The sequence below is a fragment of the Protomyctophum parallelum genome, assembly GCF_964188405.1.
Source record: "Protomyctophum parallelum genome assembly, chromosome: 8".
In the NCBI taxonomy this organism is placed as follows: domain Eukaryota; kingdom Metazoa; phylum Chordata; class Actinopteri; order Myctophiformes; family Myctophidae; genus Protomyctophum; species Protomyctophum parallelum.
Window position 1 is genome coordinate 32587041 of NC_139703.1, and position 18784 is coordinate 32605824.

General features: G+C 41.7%; 1 protein-coding gene across 2 annotated transcripts in view; it reads right to left on the reverse strand.

Moving 5' to 3' along the window:
- arhgef10la (Rho guanine nucleotide exchange factor (GEF) 10-like a) overlaps positions 1 to 18784 on the reverse strand; it is a 168055-nt gene that overhangs the window by 135736 nt on the left and 13535 nt on the right. Inside the window, exons 4-9 of one of the 2 annotated variants that reach the window (XM_083771475.1) lie at positions 10211 to 10395; positions 5123 to 5215; positions 4215 to 4345; positions 2809 to 2904; positions 2159 to 2267; positions 880 to 983 (exon numbers count right to left, since the gene is read on the reverse strand). In XM_083771475.1, coding sequence (XP_083627601.1) covers positions 880 to 983; positions 2159 to 2267; positions 2809 to 2904; positions 4215 to 4345; positions 5123 to 5215; positions 10211 to 10395 — 718 coding nt within the window. The remainder of the gene's footprint in view (positions 1 to 879; positions 984 to 2158; positions 2268 to 2808; positions 2905 to 4214; positions 4346 to 5122; positions 5216 to 10210; positions 10396 to 18784) is intronic. The other variant, XM_083771476.1, reaches the window with a different exon arrangement.

Genomic DNA, 18784 nt, shown 5'->3' on the forward strand with positions numbered 1-18784 from the left:
TAGCTAGTTTCTTGGGACATTTGTGGTCGTAGTGACTACATCAGTCATTAAAAAAATATTTTTTTTCAGCGATTTTCTTAGTTTTAAGGGTAACTCGAGGGTGTGGTTTAACGTGATTATTGCCACTTCAGTGATGGTTGCAGAACTCGACTACATCTCGTTCCTGACAGCATAACTGTCGTGGCAATAATCACGTTAAACCACACCCTCTCGTGTAATATTGCTTAAGTGAGCCATCAAGATAACATTATTATTATAACGATCTGTGCAGCATATACCTGTACATCATAACCATGTCAAAGTATCATATTTTTTAGTACATTATAAAAATGTCATGACTGAGACTATATGATTATTATTGGCAGTGGGGGTTCACCGAGTGAGGTTTTGAACATGGATTATTATTACACTTTCCATTGTGTTTATAATTACGATTAGTGCCCCTTCATGCATTTCTCCTACATTTTTGTTTTAATGCTGCATAGAACAAATAGATACAAACTTTTCCTCATTCCTCTGTGTAATGAAGCAAAAGTATGGCCAGCACACTTAATTTACACATTGTGTTTTTTATCAGGTATACCTGACGAAGGCCACAGAGGCCGAAACGTTGTGTGTTTTTTTTCCGCCTTGGTAAATACACTTTTTGGGGAGCTTTCACAAACGTGTACAGACTTATTCTTTCTTTTGCAGTTTGTTATTTTTGTTCGAGCACCCGTTGAATTAGCCTGGGATGTGCGTGCACCTCCTGACCACAAACTGGTATTTTCGGCATGTGACACGTAGTGCTTGTTGATCTTCTATTTTTGCAGACAGTGATGTGAGATACCGGTGTTAAGAGGCCGGGCCACAACAAACTCTAAATGGCAGATCATGCACCTGTTGGCTGCTCAGCCCCTCTGGCATGGGGCACAGCTGTGGTGGAGGGTGCTTGACATCTGATAGAGCCACATCCAGGTACCCTGCATCATCATCCAGGTCCTCTGCAAAAGAGAGAGAGACAGAGAGAGAGAGAGAGAGAGAGAGAGAGAGAGAGAGAGAGAGAGAGAGAGAGAGAGAGAGAGAGAGAGAGAGACCGACAGAGAGAGAGACCGACAGAGAGAGAGAGAGACAGATACACAGATGGAGAGAAACAGAGACACAGGGAGGTGAAGAAAGAGATTGAGAGAGAAGCAGCATTAAGAGCCCTCACTGCAGCTGGAGACATAGTGACAGTGACACAAAGTTTATCACCTCTTATATGTACAGTATACAGTACGTATGTAGAGTTCTATACACAGACAGACAGACAGACAGACAGACAGACAGACAGACAGACAGACAGACAGACAGACCATAAGAAAACAAACACTCTCTGAGCAAAGTGAACACAGATAGTCTGCAAAACCGGCGTCCTCTGACACACTCACTTGTCTGCAAAGGCCCTCGTAGAAATCTCCACTTTACCCACAACACTCTATACTAGAAGCATGCTTTGTTCCAATTAAAGACTTTGGAATGATAACATGGGGGTCTTAGCCCACCCCATCACCCCCCCTTGACCCAACACTAAAATTAGCTACGCTGGCCTCTTTACCTCGTCGTGATGGCTATGAGATTTAGTTTGAGGCGTGAGGGGATTGATATCTGTGGTTTGTGGAGCTGCTCAACACACTATCAATGGATGCTAATCTCACTCCATTGTCCAAGGGTGTGAGAGCTATATCGTATCACGTGAGAACACAACTTCTTAAAAAGAAAAAAATAATGACCACAACGCCTCTCTTTAATCTGGGTGAAGCAGCTTAACTTACCCTTGCATCGTTTTGTCTTTTGTTTGTTTTTTCTGGGGGGAAAATCTATTCATTTAGAGCTATTCTTTCCTGCTGTTGTCGCTTTGTTTTGTTTTTCTAGTAATGCAGGGATTGGAAAAAGCAAATGGGGAGACTTTATCTTCCATCAGCTTCCATCAGCTCAAACAATACTTTGGTTTGGCAAACATCGTACACAAGCAGCTCAAAGAATGAGTTCATATCGAGTTCACAAGACATTTTAAGCAACTCACACTTCTCATACACAATCTGCATCGCTGAATAAAGGATGACCTTCAATGCACGAGGGCTAGCTGGCATAAGTTAGTTAAATATAGAAAATGCTTGGAAAACTTTCACAGGCTTACCCGTTTGGTCTTTCTTGTGGAGGAAAGAGACCCGGCGCATGACGGCTATTTTGGTCTTCTCAATTCCATCCTTAGTTCCACTCTTGGCTGCCTTCATTAATTGCTGAACCTGGTTGAGAGGAGCGACGTGGGCTGTCATTTCCCAAGGAAGAAGCTTGCCTAAGAGTTAAGAGCCTCAAGCCTACAGTGTTCCGGATAATGAAACAGTGATTCAGAAACATGCAGCATTGCTCAATGTGGGGAGAGTACAGTTGACCACAAGGCACCCCGCCCTGAGCATCACAGAGACCCTGCAACCAGACTCCACAGACCCCAGAATACACTCATGGTGCTAGTATTTTTAAGTGATGCCACTTCAGGAAACTAGGTCATTAATTGGGAGCGACTTGCCGTTCAACAGGCAGAATACTTAAAGTAATGTGTCCCGTAAACCTGTCCTCGTACCACACATCCATAGAACGGCTGACAAACATGAAGAAGGAGGCGATAATAAATTGTATTTGGATGATGTATGTAAGCATTAGAGCAGTGAACATGCAGTAAATAGTAGTAGTACAAATAGTAGTTCCTATTCCTATATTCTGGCTTTTGGATTCTGAATTTGAAAACACTGTGGTAGAACTGCCGTTGTTGAACAGCCAGTGAGGTACCTTGGTGTCACCGTTGTGCTTGCCGGCCAGCCTCATGGCCAGATCTCGTTTGGTCCTGGCACAACGCTCCCTCAGCCGACGCACCTCAGGGGGGAGCTACAGGTGACGTACGGGGGGGGAGGAGGAGGAACGGTGGACGGGTGAATGGTTGTGGCGTGGCGGGATGAAGGGGTGTGGGGCACGTTAAGTAAGCCACAGGGGGAAGGACAGAAGGAAGGAAGGAAGACCGAGGGCGGAGGAAGACGACAGACAAGGGAAATGGTAGAAGTGATCAAGGCAAAAACAAGCAAAGCAACACCAGGGATTAATCACCAGCTCTAAGAGTGAAAGCTTTAAAGCAATGCTTTGGTCAAAAGGGCTAATGAATGGCTGGCTGAGACTAATAGCCACTGATTTGTGGAGGAGGGGAAGGCAGGCAGCATGGGACAGACATGAAGGGAAGCTAATCTGTCGCAAAATAAATAAATAAATAAAAATCTGCCAAGGCTTGCTTGCGTTAAGTAGTGAACCGAATGAAAAGGCAAAATTCAGCCACACTCAGTGAACAATTAATGAAGCAGCCTTAATTATAAAGTCAAGGTGTTTCTCATGAAGGCTGTGTTGGCTAAAAAGCATTGGCGTTATAATTAAAAGTGTCTTCCTGTAAGTGTACTCAAAATCTTCCTTTTGTGTTCATTGGCTTGGGACAGGTATTCAGGAGAGCTGAGAGAGAGTTTCATACAGCATCTCCCTGTAATTACACCTCTGGAATGCCTATCTCATTTCTGTCCTGCAACAAGCACTTTTCCCCCCTATTCTGAAAACATCGATTTAAATCAGGATATTTTAAGATTCAATGGAGTGATATTCATGCACACTGTCAATATGTAAATATATGTAAAGGTATAGGTGTTGGGAATCTGTGCATTAATAATCACAAAACTCAGCACAATATGATATTCTCATTATTACCTTGACTATTTCAAACTGTCCCTGTGGCTACAATGACATGCACAGTGAAAGCTGCAGGTGTCAAATAGTGGCATGACGTGAATGTGAGCACAGTGCCATCATGTGGAGGATCAAGACACCACAGTCACGCCACATAGCTGAAGAACAGTGTCTCTGGCCGAGCAAAGAAGAGTGTTTCTTAGGCATTTCAAAAATAAATGCTTGTTGTTTACTTGCAAAGACAGTGTACTAGACGGCTCTTAATAGCCTGGCTTTGGCCAGACTGATAACGTGGATTCACTCACCCTACCTCCCCGGTAAGGAGGCATGAGTGAATCCATGTTATGTGTCTGGCCAAAGAGAGGCTCTTACAGTATATATTTCTCATCTTGTAAGACAGAGGGGGACAGACAGACACGAGCATTGACGTGTACACACCCTCCCATACACACGTTTACACATGCACGCCCACACACCTTGCTGCGTGTTGGTAGTTTGCTCTCCGTATCAGACTGGTCATCATAGCTCTCAAATTCACTGGAACTCCAGCCGTTGTCTGCCTCCAAATGGCCAACATCTCGCTGAACATCTTCATAGATCATGTCAACTAAAACACACAGATATACAGTGTTCACAATCACATGCAAACACATGCACACGCCACACATACGCACAGACACATTTAGTAGCTGTAACTGATACTAATATTGTTGAACAAAATACAAAGTGAGCAGGTATCGATTCAGCAACTTGCTCAACAAGGGCACCTCAACAAGACACACAAGCACAAACATAAGCAGCACATACACTTCCAGGAAGCACTGTCACTTTAAGTAGAATATCCAACATGAAACAATACCTTCAGAAATCCACTACAAAAGTAGACCATGTTTGAGATCACACTGAGATTCTTTGTCAAATGGAGGATCGATGTCAGACTAATGCACATAAGTTTCACAAATGGTCTTTCTGCCCTTGTGAAATATCCAATTGATATGACTTGGAAAAAAGGGCTCTTATCTCTGATAGATTGATAATGAACGAATCAGCACAATTAATGCTGATCCAACCACTCAAAGAGAAACGTTTTGTAAGCGGTTTCCAGTGCAGACCAGGCACCTATATGCACCATGCTGCTTCTTTGAACACACACACTCATGTGCGCGCGCACACACACACTCATGTGCGCGCACACACACACACACACACACACACTCATGTGCACATGCACACGCACTCACACACACACACACACACACACACACACACACACACACACACACACACACACACACACACACACACACACACACACACACACACACACACACACACACACACACACACACACACACACACACACACACACACCACTTGGACTGACCTTCCTCAGGGGAGAGTGGGTCCTCACCGGGTACATCATCATAGATCACGTCAGGACTGTCTGTCTGGGGCTCAGGCTCCACCTTGCATATCCCTGGCACAGAAAAAAAAACACTGCTTTTTAATGTACTCTAGACTACAATGGATACTGTCCTTTGCTACAAAGTGACTACTATCTCCCTCAACTCCTATGCCCCCCCCCCCAGTCAGTATAAAATATTATAATTGTCTGCCTACCTACCTATCTATCTGATAGAGTATGTGTAGTTATCTGTATTCTGTAGGACAAGAGATGAAACCTTGTCAAACCTATGCAGCCCGAGTCCTTTTGGTGAAGCGAAATAGATATTACACCCTCTTGTTAGAAATGTACCCACTCATACCCAGCATGCATCTGCAGTACATTTACATGCTCACTGCATCTCTACTCCTCTCCACCACTTCAGGGAGATTGGCTCTCAGGTACATTTCGCTGTAATGGTTCTGCGTGAGCCGCGCATCATTGTATCTACCTTGTTTGAGGTATTGACCTGCTCTATATCCACACTCTGCAGGATTTGTCATTAACTGCGCTGAGGGTGTTTCTGCCTAATTTGGCTCAGTGGGCTTTATTGATTTGGTCTTAAACTGTGATTTGTCTGCAACACTTTCTTCTAAGCCCCTACCAACAGGCAACAATCACTGTTTTCAATTAATCTGACAGGAGATGTGTATTCTGCTACGGATTATAGTCAATAGCTGTCAACTAAACTTCTAATAAATAACCTTGGATACAATCTATGAAATGAAAAGAAAGTGCACATTTTCCACTATAAAAGTGGATTATCTTCACAAATGTTGAGTATGCCTGGTTTGCCTGGTGAGTGGTGGTCCCTCATGGTAATAAATAACCTACTACAATACATGAAATGAAGAAAGAGCACATCTTCCACTACAAAAGTGGATTATCTTCACAAATGTTAATATCTCTCTCTTTCTCCCCGGTCCTCTGTCTTTTATACATTCCCTCTCCTCTACTCTGTATTCAGAAGCATTCAGAATAAGAAAGGGAACCACTGGATTTGAACTAAGTCCCAAATGATCAAAATATCAGCAAATAAACCAACCCTCTTAATACAGTGCATCAGAAGTTCATCACAATAGAACAACTCTTATACAGAGTCTGAGTCTTGTGCCACCAGAAAATCCTTCGCAGCAAAGTGTGTGCGGTGTTGTTGATGCAAGCAATGAAGCATATTGTGCTATTCATATCACAAAATATCGGAATGCACAATTGCCACATCAGATCAGAGATAGGCTATGAAAGGATGTGGATGCTTGTTATAATATAAACAGGAAATATTCCATAATTCAAAATGATACATGAACACTTGGCTAAGTGAATAAAATGACTGTGGGCTGCAGGCTTATAGTAGAACACTTCAATATAATACAAGCATGGAGGCTAGCAACGAGCTCCCCCCACACATGTACATCCATTCCCTCCCTGGTGTTCTATATACATAATACATTATGACATGAAGAAAGCCTCTTTGCCATGTTTTTCATGAAAGTGATTCAGTCAGCTATGCTAATATGGTGTTCAGTCGTTTATCTGTGTTTGGAAATCCCACCGAAGAATGTTGTCAACATCCTTCAACAGATGTTGTGAGATTTCAGTGCTTACCAGGGCCGTGTTCTAAGGTCATTTTCAAAGAGAAATATATCCTAGATTTTCCACATTTTTTTTGTTTGTCATTTTAGTCGACCTGAAATGTTTGTTTTAGTCTAGTTTTAGTTGACTAAATATACAGTTTTAATCAACTAAACCTGCAGTTGATTTTGTCGACAAAAATGTATTTTGGTGGGCCTCGATTTATCTTAATGCTTGATTTTACACATGGTTGCATGCTTAAAATAGCTGATCGAGACGCCTTGTGAGCTTGTAGATCTGCTATTTTCAGAGTGCAACATGACTTTGTTCTACTGTATCTCTTCTCCACTCATCCCAACATAACATTTAGTCTAGTTTTTATTTGTTGATGAAATAGTCAATAATTAGTCTTCATAGCTTAGTTTGTATTTAGTTGTCATCAGTGAAAAAAAAGTAGTCAAACATCTTTTGTTATAGTTTTAGTCGACAAAATCAACACTGGGTGGACACACACACACACACACACACACACACACACACACACACACACACACACACACACACACACACACACACACACACACACACACACACACACACACACACACACACACACACACACACACACACACACACACACACACACACACACACACACACACACACGCCTCATTAAGAAGGTAGGACTTCATACATTCTTGACAAGTCAAGAGCCGGGTGTGAATTTAAATTATGTACCTATTATCATAACATAATCATCATATTATAAACACCAGCCAAGAGGGCACCCAAGTCTGAGGGTAAAGGGCAGGGGCCCCAAACCACCCTGGAGTCTATCCTACGAGTATAAACCTCACTGCAGTGAAGTCATGATAGTGGTGTCAATAATATAAGAATAAAAAAGTAAGGGATGTCCGCACACTGAGTTGTAGCTCCCAGGAAAATTCTTTATTGTTACAACGTTTCGACCTCTGTGGGTCTTCGTCAGGTATTATTCGTCATACCTGACGTCAGGTATGATTCGTCCTTTCCAGGCAATTCTGTCCAGAGGGTGTGGCAAGGAGGCATTCCCTCATTTGGGCAGAAATTATTTTGCAAAACAGCAGTGCTCCTCTTCAGGGCACACTGAAGGGATGGAGTAGGTCATGATCAGTTGCCAACTTGCCAACCATCGGGCCAAGGACCTGGGGGACATGTACGGGACATGTACCAGTGGGCCGTGGACCTGGAGGACATGTATGGGACATGTACCATCGAGCTGTGGACCTGCGGGACATGTACCAGTGGGCCGCAAACCTTTCACTACATTAGCTTGTCACCATGGTGCTTACCAACGTCACAAGCATTTGTTCATAAAAGCAATAGCTGCTGCTTAATACTTTTCATTGGTTAAATATTTATATTACCTAGTCCTAGATTTAGTACTTAACCCATTCAGGCCTGACGTCGAAATTAAAAAAAAAAGGTTTCTAAATCATGACAATTTTCTGAAAGATGAGGCACATTTTAACGATTCTTCAAAAATAGACCTACAAGTTCATAGCTCGCCAATCGGTGGCGCGCTATGAGCTTGTAGATCTGCTATTTTTCAATAGCTAAATTATAACATAATTATAACATATGTAACCACCAAAAGGGGTTCCCACTCAAATCGCATCATGCGTTGTGATCTTGTAGATCAGCTGTTTGCGCTACGTAAAAGATAGGGAAAGTCATATTTTTTGTAAAAAACAAACAAAAAATGTAAGGTTAAATAACTATATTCTGATAGTAATCATTGCTATAGAGGGTTTGTTCAGTAACAGAGGTCTCCCTGTCTCTCCATCTCTTTAATAAACAGAAAATACATTTTTAGGTAGGTGACAAAATTTCAGCCAATCAGGAGAGAGTAGCTATTTATGAGCTTAATTGTTAGTGTTCCAGTTCCAATTGAAAATCACTTACACTACCATTAATTTGTGCGCCACTTTTGTGTGACGAAGTAGGGCATAATGTACAAAATGAAAGACACTAAAAAGTTGAACCTATGCTACCAGGTTTCTGGCCCGACAGTAATGATCCGTCTCTCACAGTAGTAGTAGTAGCAGCAGCAGCCGTAGTAGGAGATCAGGTGCACTAAACACTACACTTATTAGAATAAAATCAGTCATACTCAAAGTCTCAGTGCAAAAGTGTGACATTTATTCTCACAACATGTCTTCAGGGTCTCTTTCCTCAACTACTGCAGCACTGATTTGTGTTCCTCTTTCCTTTTGCTACAGTAAGAAGATTTGCCATTTGTAGTAATTTAATAATAATTTAAACAATGCACAATGCTTTAACCGTAACAACAACTATAGGCCTATGTGTGAGTGTAGAGAAGTAGGACATGGGAAATATCATGCAGCACAGCAGAATCCCTTTGTAAGTCTGTTTACTGAGCCACCATCAAATAACGACGGCTTTGCTGACTGAGTCGAAATCCAAAAGCAATTTTCCTTCATGGAAATAGTCCTCTATTGATCCTCATCCTGAATTAATTGGATTCATGTCATGTCCATGTGGAAATCAAATCACGGTGGTACTGTATATGGGAATTTGTGTACAGTATGTAGTACCTTGTGCATTTGGCATTTGTGTATCTTTGTGCAGATGTGCAGATGTGCAGATGTGCAGGTGTGTGTGTGTGTGTGTGTGTGTGTGTGTGTGTGTGTGTGTGTGTGTGTGTGTGTGCATTTTCATAGACGCACATACATGTTAGTGTATGTGTGTTCATGGAATATGCTGCCCCTTTTCTTCACAGGAACTAAGATAATAATGCCAATAAGAGTGTAATAAGGTTTTCTTGCCACTTTTGAAACTGTACTGTAGATCAAAAACCTGTGTGACAGAAAATTACTCAATTGAACCGGAGGATTTCCGGAGGATTTCCGGAGGATTTCTCCTGGAACTAATGAATAGATTTTAACCACCTAAAGCCTCTATACTCTATACCATCAACACCAGCTCAGTGGCCATGTGGTTAGAGTGTGGCCGCCCTGAGATTGGGAGTGTGGGGTTCGATTCCCCAGCCGGGGCAGTCCAAAGCCTCCCTGCTTGGCACTCGGCGTCAAGGGTTGGATTGGGGGCAAGTCCCTGCGAGTGTACTTACGGTACACATCAAGCCGCCTCACGCTGAATAAACAGGAGATATGGCCACATGGTTCGGCAAGGCTTACCCTCTGCACTTATCTGTACTTTCTCTGCTCTTTTTTCCCCTTGTTGCTCAGATTAAAATGGGTAATACGTCACGGTACCACGGAAAGAGTATGTCTGAAACTGATGAAACATACTATGTTTCATCAGAAACTCTTGAAGCTATGTTTCATCAGGTTCAAGAAAGAGCGTTACATCAGTTTTGGGGCTGAAAGAGAGACCCCTGAGCTTGCATGTACTGTACCATTCATACAGTATACTGTATATAGTTCAGTTGTGTACCTTCAGAGGAATGGTCCTTCAGGCTGGAGTTCTCCTTGGCTGCATCTCTGCTGTACTCGTCAGAATCATCTCTCTTCTCCGCAACGGTTGCGGGGTCCCCAGAAGGAAACCCGTCTCCCGTAGAGGGTGAGGCTGAGGTACCAAGCTCAACTCCTTCCGCTGCAGTCGTTACTGGCTCTGAGACCCTGGAGGAAGGTTGACCAAACAGCAGCAAAGTTAAAACTGATAGAGCGCCAGGAGGCTGTGCGCCTCATTAGAAGCACATTTTTGTGAGCGGGGGTGGATACTGTGTGTCTGTATTTGCATGCTCGAGAAAGGGGGAAGTATTCCCACCCTCAACTACAAACTACTTATTGTCTGACAGGAGCCATATTGGCACTGCAGTAGGAAAACCGTTAAAATCTTTTAAAATTAAACTTCCCTGGAATTTAGGGAGGGACATTAAGCCATTACATGACTTTGACCATTATTTAGGTGTCATTCCCTTCACTCTCGTTTGTCCCTGCATGTGGTTTAATACACATGGACTTGTTTACTCTCATTGTGCCTCAGTGTACCTGCTTTTGTCTCCAATCTATTCAGCGTTCTGAGAGAAAACTGATTTTCAGGCCCAGAACCATACCCTTTGGAATTTTCACATTTCAAACTTAGAATGCATTAAAAATCAGCATACTGTATAATTACAGTTATAAGCAATCATAAGTACTTGAGTCCATAATGCTTCATATAACAAATAACAGTCACATATTGTTTTTCCCTTTCCCAATAGCATTCAATCTATGCAAGAACAACACATACAATGTTTCTGCCTACACCTCCAGGAAGGTCATTAGTTTACTTAAAAAACCCAGTGACCACTTCCTAGTGACTTATAATCACAATGTAAGGCATTACAACAGTGACCATAATGCTTTACAAAAGTATTAATGACAACTATGAGAATTAGAATACATACTATGATCCTTTAAAATATTTGCCCAGCAATTAAATATTTACTTGACTTGATAATTGACGTAATAAGTAATAGTAAAATGACTTATAATGTGTTTATAGCATTAAGAATATAGATATAACAATAATTATATAGTGCTGAAATATAAACAAATTATAATCCATTACAAGTATGTTTATAATCCATTATAGGATTAAGGGCTTCATAGAAAGTGTTACCAGGGGTTTCAACAGATTCGAAGTTTCAACATAGTTAGCATCAAATAAAAAATATTTAAATAGGTGTATGGGAGCTCATGTGTTTTTTTTCTATATTGTCTATTAAAAATATATGACTGACTGATTGATTGATTGGGCTAATGGACTGAGCTCTATAAATTCTACACGTTGTGAGCTTGTAGATGGTCTATTTTCGTTGATAGAGATAATACATTGTTAATTTGTTGCTCAGATCATAGGACACATCTGTAACTGTGACTACGGCAAGAAGGATAAGCTACAATTTACTGGTATTCTTAAGAGCCAGCTGATGACTGGTGTTTTCATGCTCTTTGTGGTGCACTTTACATTCTGTGGTGTCAACAGGGACCTCAACTAGTCTAGGTCTTGGCCCGACACATACAGATGTAGCAAATTGTCGAAGTTCAATTTGTAATGTCAGGCTTGCCACACCAATGTGACACTTTCTTTCACAAGCTACAAGGGGGTGTATAAACTAGCTAGTGTCAGAGACATTAGCTTGGCTGCCAAATACAGCCAGTTCTACAACAAGTACAATATAGACTTGTCTGAAGTATTTTTACAGCATCATTGCGGGTTTAGTGAATGAATGAAGACTTAACAAATGGCTGCCTCTGTGCACAAGATGTATTAACCACTTTCAACCCAGGGGGCAGTCAGACAGATATTTTGTGAAGCCTGAAACTCCTGAAAGTTCATATAATGGCCTGTTGTGGCGCTGTCACTGGACCCAAAAAAACCCATAGCCCCATAGAAGTCCATGTATTTGGGCCCAACTTCACCTAGACTGTATTACCTTAATAAACATGGTCATGAATACTTTCTGCTTCCAGTCACTAGTTTAAAGTCTCATTTCTAATGTCATAATATTCTTTTTGGAAAATTATGGTCCCATTTATAAAATAAATGACCATAAAGTCGCGTATGTTCTGAGGGGCGTGGCTACCGTTACAGTCTATGATCGGGAGTCCCCACCCACTCGAGTCAAAATAAAAACCAACAGAGAAGAAGGGGGGAAGTCCCGCCTCGTTGTCTGGGCAGCCAATGGCCAGCTGGGCCCAAACGGAGCCAGCCAATGGCCAGCTGGGCCCAAACGGATCTAGAAAGATGGCGACTTACAGTGCAGGAATAACAGGCTTCATTTTACGTCCATGTTAGACCCGGGGAACGCTTTGTCCATATTTTTTACAGTCTATGTTTCAACCGGGCATCCCTATACATTTCAAGAATTTTCAAAAACTTTCGAACACAATGAAAATAGCTGATCTGCAAGCTCACAACGCTAGAACAGATCAGCTATTCTCAACGAGGATCAAAGGAGGTCACGCATATCCACAAAAGGCAGGTGCTGAACTTCAAAGGAGATGAAGATAAAAGAAAATAATAGTTTGCACACTTTGATGATCCATCCACCTGAGTGAGTGATGACATTTCGACGAGCACACTGCTCTTCTTCAGAGCAGAATAAAGTAATTGAAGAGAGATAGTGTGCAAACTTTTCAATTTTCTTAGATCAGCATTTTTTTTTAATTACTTACAATTTAACTTTAACCCATTTTGAACGGGAACCCGTTTTGGTGTTTTAATCATTGTTATACTGTAGCTATTGAAAAATTGCAGATGTACAAGCTCATAGCGCGGCACCGAGAGCTTGTAGATCTGCTATTTTTGAAAATTGTGAACGTTTTTAACTCAAATCTTTGCTTCTGGGGAGGTCCCTGGAACAACATATTTTCAGATGTGGGTCGGCGGCCAATTACATATAATGTTTGGGGTCCTTGCCATGAAATATTGAGTACCACTGATATAGAAACATAGGTATTTCAGAAAACTGTCATGATTTAGAAGATATTTTTTAAATTTCGATGTCAGGCGTAAATGGGTTAACCACTAATACCTTACAGCATTTCCTTTTTTGATTGGTGTCCCCCAGGGCTCTACACTAAGTCCATACTTTTCCCCCATCTATATCAAAAAGTATCGGAGCTTGCAAGTCTGTTATTTTCGGCAAATGTTATGAATAAAATGTTATAGATAGCAATGATATAGATCAGATCAGAATGTGGACAACGGGGTAAAATGCACGCACAAGGTTCTGTTATCAACTGAGGAATGTGCCAGCCGTGTAGGAGGAGAGGGGCCTGCGACTGTAGCTTAAGCAGCAGCGATCATCTCATTCTAGAGGACCTTGTTCGTGTGACGGCAGACAGTACAACAACAGATTCATGCCTACCACAGCTTGTTACTCGAGACTTTCTCAACTCGACCCTGGGATCTGGCAACTCATTACTGGGCCGTGTCTGCAGCTTGTTATAATCACCACGTAATTCTAATTCAAAGGAAGCATCCCTGGACCTGGCTATTAAAAGCTCATCCTGACATCACAGGGGGAAATCTTGTTGACGTGGCTACTGTATATCACATGGCTTGTGTTGATGACTGTTGCCACAGCTCTCCCCCGCACATGACTGATGATATGGCAGGATATGAAGTGTGGGCGAGCCCCGTCTACTGTAATTAAATCTGTTCTCCCATTAAACACCCCAGCAAGGCTAACGGTGCAGCGGCAGAAGCAGCCAGTCAAGATGACAGCCATCTATCACGCACAGATGAGCAGGCCATGCTCAATAAAGCACAATAACAATAATGTGTGTAAATACAGCATTGTATTGAACAACCACCCAATTCACACATGCGTGCAAAACTATATATATATATATATATATATATATATGAATAATTGTGTGTGTGTGTGTGTGTGTGTGTGTGTGTGTGTGTGTGTGTGTGTGTGTGTGTGTGTGTGTGTGTGTGTGTGTGTGTGTGTGTGTGTGTGCATATATATTATATTCGATAGTCTAGTATATACTGTACAGTTATATTTAGAAATAGGACACACAGCACCTTCAAAACCACCTCAAAGTGTACTTCCATCAATTTCTGTCAATCTGTACTTTCCTTATTGTTATTCTTGAAATAAACTGATGCTATTGTTGCCATAATGTTTATGAACTGAAACCAAAGAATTTGTGGATTGTTACTGTCCCTGCCCTTTTATGGTTTGGGGAGAGCAGAGCAGTGCACCCAAATAATTATAGACCGATTATGTCACATGAGACAGTGTCCCCGAGCGAAAATTGCTGATCTACACACTCACAACGCATCATATATGCGGCGTGTAGATTCGCTATTGTCAGCCTCACAAGACATCGTCATACGACGAAGCATACTTAGACATAAGCCAGAGAGGAAGAGGAATCCATCTCTAGCAGATCAGTTACACACGCACAAAGACACATGATTGGAATGTATACATTTTCGCGTAGATAGAAAATTAATTTGCTCTAGATACATAGCATTATATGTGCATGCATGGATGGCATGCACTGTCAAAGCAGCCACATGCAATTTACAGATATTCACACACATGGCAGACGCCCCTTGGAGCAGTTTTGTGGTTCAGAAACTTGCTCCATAAAATGGCACTTTGAATGCCGTGGATGTAATACCAGCCCACCTTCCAGTCACCAGAACACAACTGGAAAACACCCACCTGTCAAAGCAGGGGATCGAATCAGCAACGTCAAATGCCAAGTTAAAACATTTCAGACGCCGTCAAGAATCATACAACACTGAACTGAACTTAGCCACCTTCAATATACTGTCCCTATTTTGGGCATGTGATTGTAGGCAAACATTTGTCCATTGTTTGCTAAATACAAGTTTTCAAAGAATTTCTCAAATATAATAGCAAAAAAAGCAGATCTACAAGCTCATATGGCCATTTTCGACAATGTTGACAAGCTAGTAGTCCACCATATCACACTCCACACAGTCTGAAACAAAGAATTTGTTGCAAATGGTTCACATATATCAGATCCCATTTGGCTGTACACAAAAATAAACATTTCAACTCTTCACCCAAATAGCCTTCCCATAAGCTGCAGATAGAGCCTATGAGGAAGTCTATTTACCACAAGTCACAACGCGCAATGGATACAAACTGAGCACTCTGCACCTGGCTGTCGGCCGAGAGCAGACTAGAGCGCTCCGTTTGAACCGCGGAGACATCAAAGCCTCCCGCTTGCCCCGCCTTGCACCGAAAAACGAGTGCTCCTATCGATCCAGGCGCATATCTTTAGCACACCCCCATCTGAACTCACGCACGCCTACCAGCGCCGGTGAGTCATATACGTATTATAGCTGAAGGAGAGAATCGTTTTTAAAAGCAAATGACATCCCCTGGGGGCAGAGCACAGCCTGGAGTGTGAAGCTTGCCTGAATGCAAATCTATCTCTGCCTTCCATCCGTTTCCATTCCCTGAAGCTACAGTGCATACAGCGCCAGATCTAGTGCTGCCCAGATGAATCTCATACCTGGGTTTGTTTCCCCTCAAGTCTCTCCTGGCGTAGCCTGTTCTTCATAACTTTGTGGACATTGTGCTGACCATACTGAGCTCTGCATGTCCCTAGGTTATAAAAGGAGCAGTAGCACTCAATCAATAAACAATCGCCCACCACTGGCTCCAACATCCAAGTTGCTCCCTGCCATGCACCTGGCCTTAGGGCCCAAAGCCATTCTGCTCATAACAGATTACCATTCATTAAATAGCACTCAAAGCACTTGGCTCTTGAATGCATATCTGCATGCACGTTTTATGGGTGTGCAAATACACACTGGTTGTACGGTATGCCTTTACAGCATCTCGTCTTTTTGCTTTCAGAGCACAATCAAGACAACATAGGCAAGCGCAAAAAAATAATACATTTTGTCAAATAATGAAAATTGCCCATCTACGAGTTGAATTTGTAGATCTTCTATTTTCACTGAATGTTCACCGATAGTGACATGCCCAGCATAGGGACGCTAGAGTTCATGTAGTTAGAATGGCTTGATCTGCAAGACTTCAGACTAGGAAATCATACAGTCAGAAGATAGAAGAGTAAGGACAGAGTCAAAGACAAAAAATAATGAATGTGGAAAAATCTAACTAGACCGTGTGCTATAAATACCAAGCAATATACACAGTGAAATGTCACAGGACTTTCAACATGAAACTGAGGAATACATTCATGGTTGTCATGGCTTTGACATTGTTTTATATAGTTCCTTTCATTGCTGTGGTTCCATGCAATGGGTTTAATGAAAGCTATCTGTCAAAGAGCAGTGGCAATTACTGCCGAGATAGATGGTACAAAAAATATGTCCTAATTTCTAATGGCCAGATTCTTAATGGCCAGTAGGAAGTCAATGTACCAATATATGAAATGCTCCAATCTGACAGTTTTTTTTATTTTTTTTATTTATGTATTTATTTATTTTTGAGTCACAATTCAATACTCCACTGATAGACCTGGAGCAAGTTATTAGTCCATCAATATGATTTGCCAATGCTATCTGCAAAGTACACAATCTTTCAATTATGAAACATAATGTTTCATAAACCACTTAACCCTGCAGACATCCCTATTTTGGGGATACCATTTTTGCTAAGATGTTTAATGGAACGGGAACCCCTTTTGAATTAATATTTGAACATTTTCAGTACTAGTTCAGTACTTAGAAGGCGTTTTTAGAATCGGCCTCAGTTCTAAATAGGTTAAAGAAAATGCTACATTTATAAATTTGAAAAATAGAATATCTATATAGCAAATCTACAAGTTCAATGTGGCGCTACGGCATCTTGTAGAATAGATTGTCTATTCCCACTATTTTCTCGAAAATAATTGCCCCCGTTCTGAGGTGAAAATCACACCAGTGTGAACCGAGTGGTGCAACTCCCGTCTATTGGTTCTCTGTATCATTCCAATTTGTATCGTTCCAATTTCTTCTCTGTATCGTTCCAATTTCTTCTCTGTATCGTTCCAATTTCTTCTCTGTATCTTTCCAATTTCTTCTCTGTACTCTGGTGCCCCCTACTGGTATAAATAAGTAACATACTCGTGCTCACTTATACATACAGGTACACATACAGGTACCTACCTACCTAGGTACACGGACATTGCTGGATGTAGGAGTGGTTGCACCACTCAAAAATGGTTAAAGAATACATTCATACATTCACAGTCTTAACTAGAACTGCACTCTGTCGAGTGCATACTTGCTTGTTGCACACTAGTAGGCCATAAATGGCCAACTAGTGCGCAAGCAGAGCGCGCAAGTCCTTTCGACCGCTGTAAACTGTCAAATCTCAGTATCTCTGTGAAGGAACGTTTGAAATGTATAATCTTTAGATGTAACATTTGCTACCTACCTACTTTATGCATATAAACACCTAGTATTATTAAGTATGATTCAAGTTTCTATCTATATAAGTTTGGGTGAAGAGCTAGTCATACATATACACACCACGTACTCTGGTCCCAGCAGATCAGGCACAACTTGCTATTTTATTTTTACTGATTATGTATATAGTATACGTATGACTAGCTCTAAATGATGACGTAAGAGATATGGTCATTTGTGGTCGTTTGGTCCCAGCAAAGCAGGCATATACTATATAGGCATATACTATATATATAGTATATAGGCATATACTATATACACGTATACATATATACTATATAGAGTGTGTAGTTGTAAGTTGATTAGCGGTATACTGTGGTTACTTTGCGCCAAAAACCGTGACAGCTGTCCCGCCATTTGATGTTTATGCAAGAAAACAGCAAATCTGTGCCTGGTTTGCTGGGACCAAACGACCACAAATGACCATATTTCTTACGTCATCATTAAGAGCTAGTCATACATATACACACCACGTACTCTGGTCCCAGCAGATCAGGCACAATTTGCTATTTTATTTTTACTGATTATGTATATAGTATACGTATGACTAGCTCTAAATGATGACGTAAGAAATATGGTCATTTGTGGTCATTTGGTCCCAGCAAAACAGGCACAGATTTGATGTTTTTCTGCATAAACATCGAATGGCGGGACAGCTGTCACGGCGGAAGAGACCGGGCGAAAACATTACTTGCGCGCTCTGCTTGCGCAAGTAATAAAAAGAGTTGATGCCCACAGTGCTTCTGTGGGGCCAGTCCTGGCATGCATCTATATTGAGGTTGAGTGCCTGCAAACCTGTCCAGCCAACCCCCCCCCCCCCTCCCCCTAGCACACTTTAGCAGAAATCGCTGTTACTACACAATGTGGTGTCACTGCAGTGCTAATAAAAAGCCTCCGAATTCCACGATAACAATCAAAAAATAATTTTGGCAATAGAGTTCTCAAACAGCTGACAGATCTGCCAGGATGTGCTGACTCTATGTACACCTTGATGGTGGAAACTGCTATTGATAGCTCTCCTTTAAAAGGCAAGGGTATCGACTAGCCCACCGTGGAAAAGTGCACTCAGCAGAAATAGCGCTGGAAGAGAAATTGCAGAGA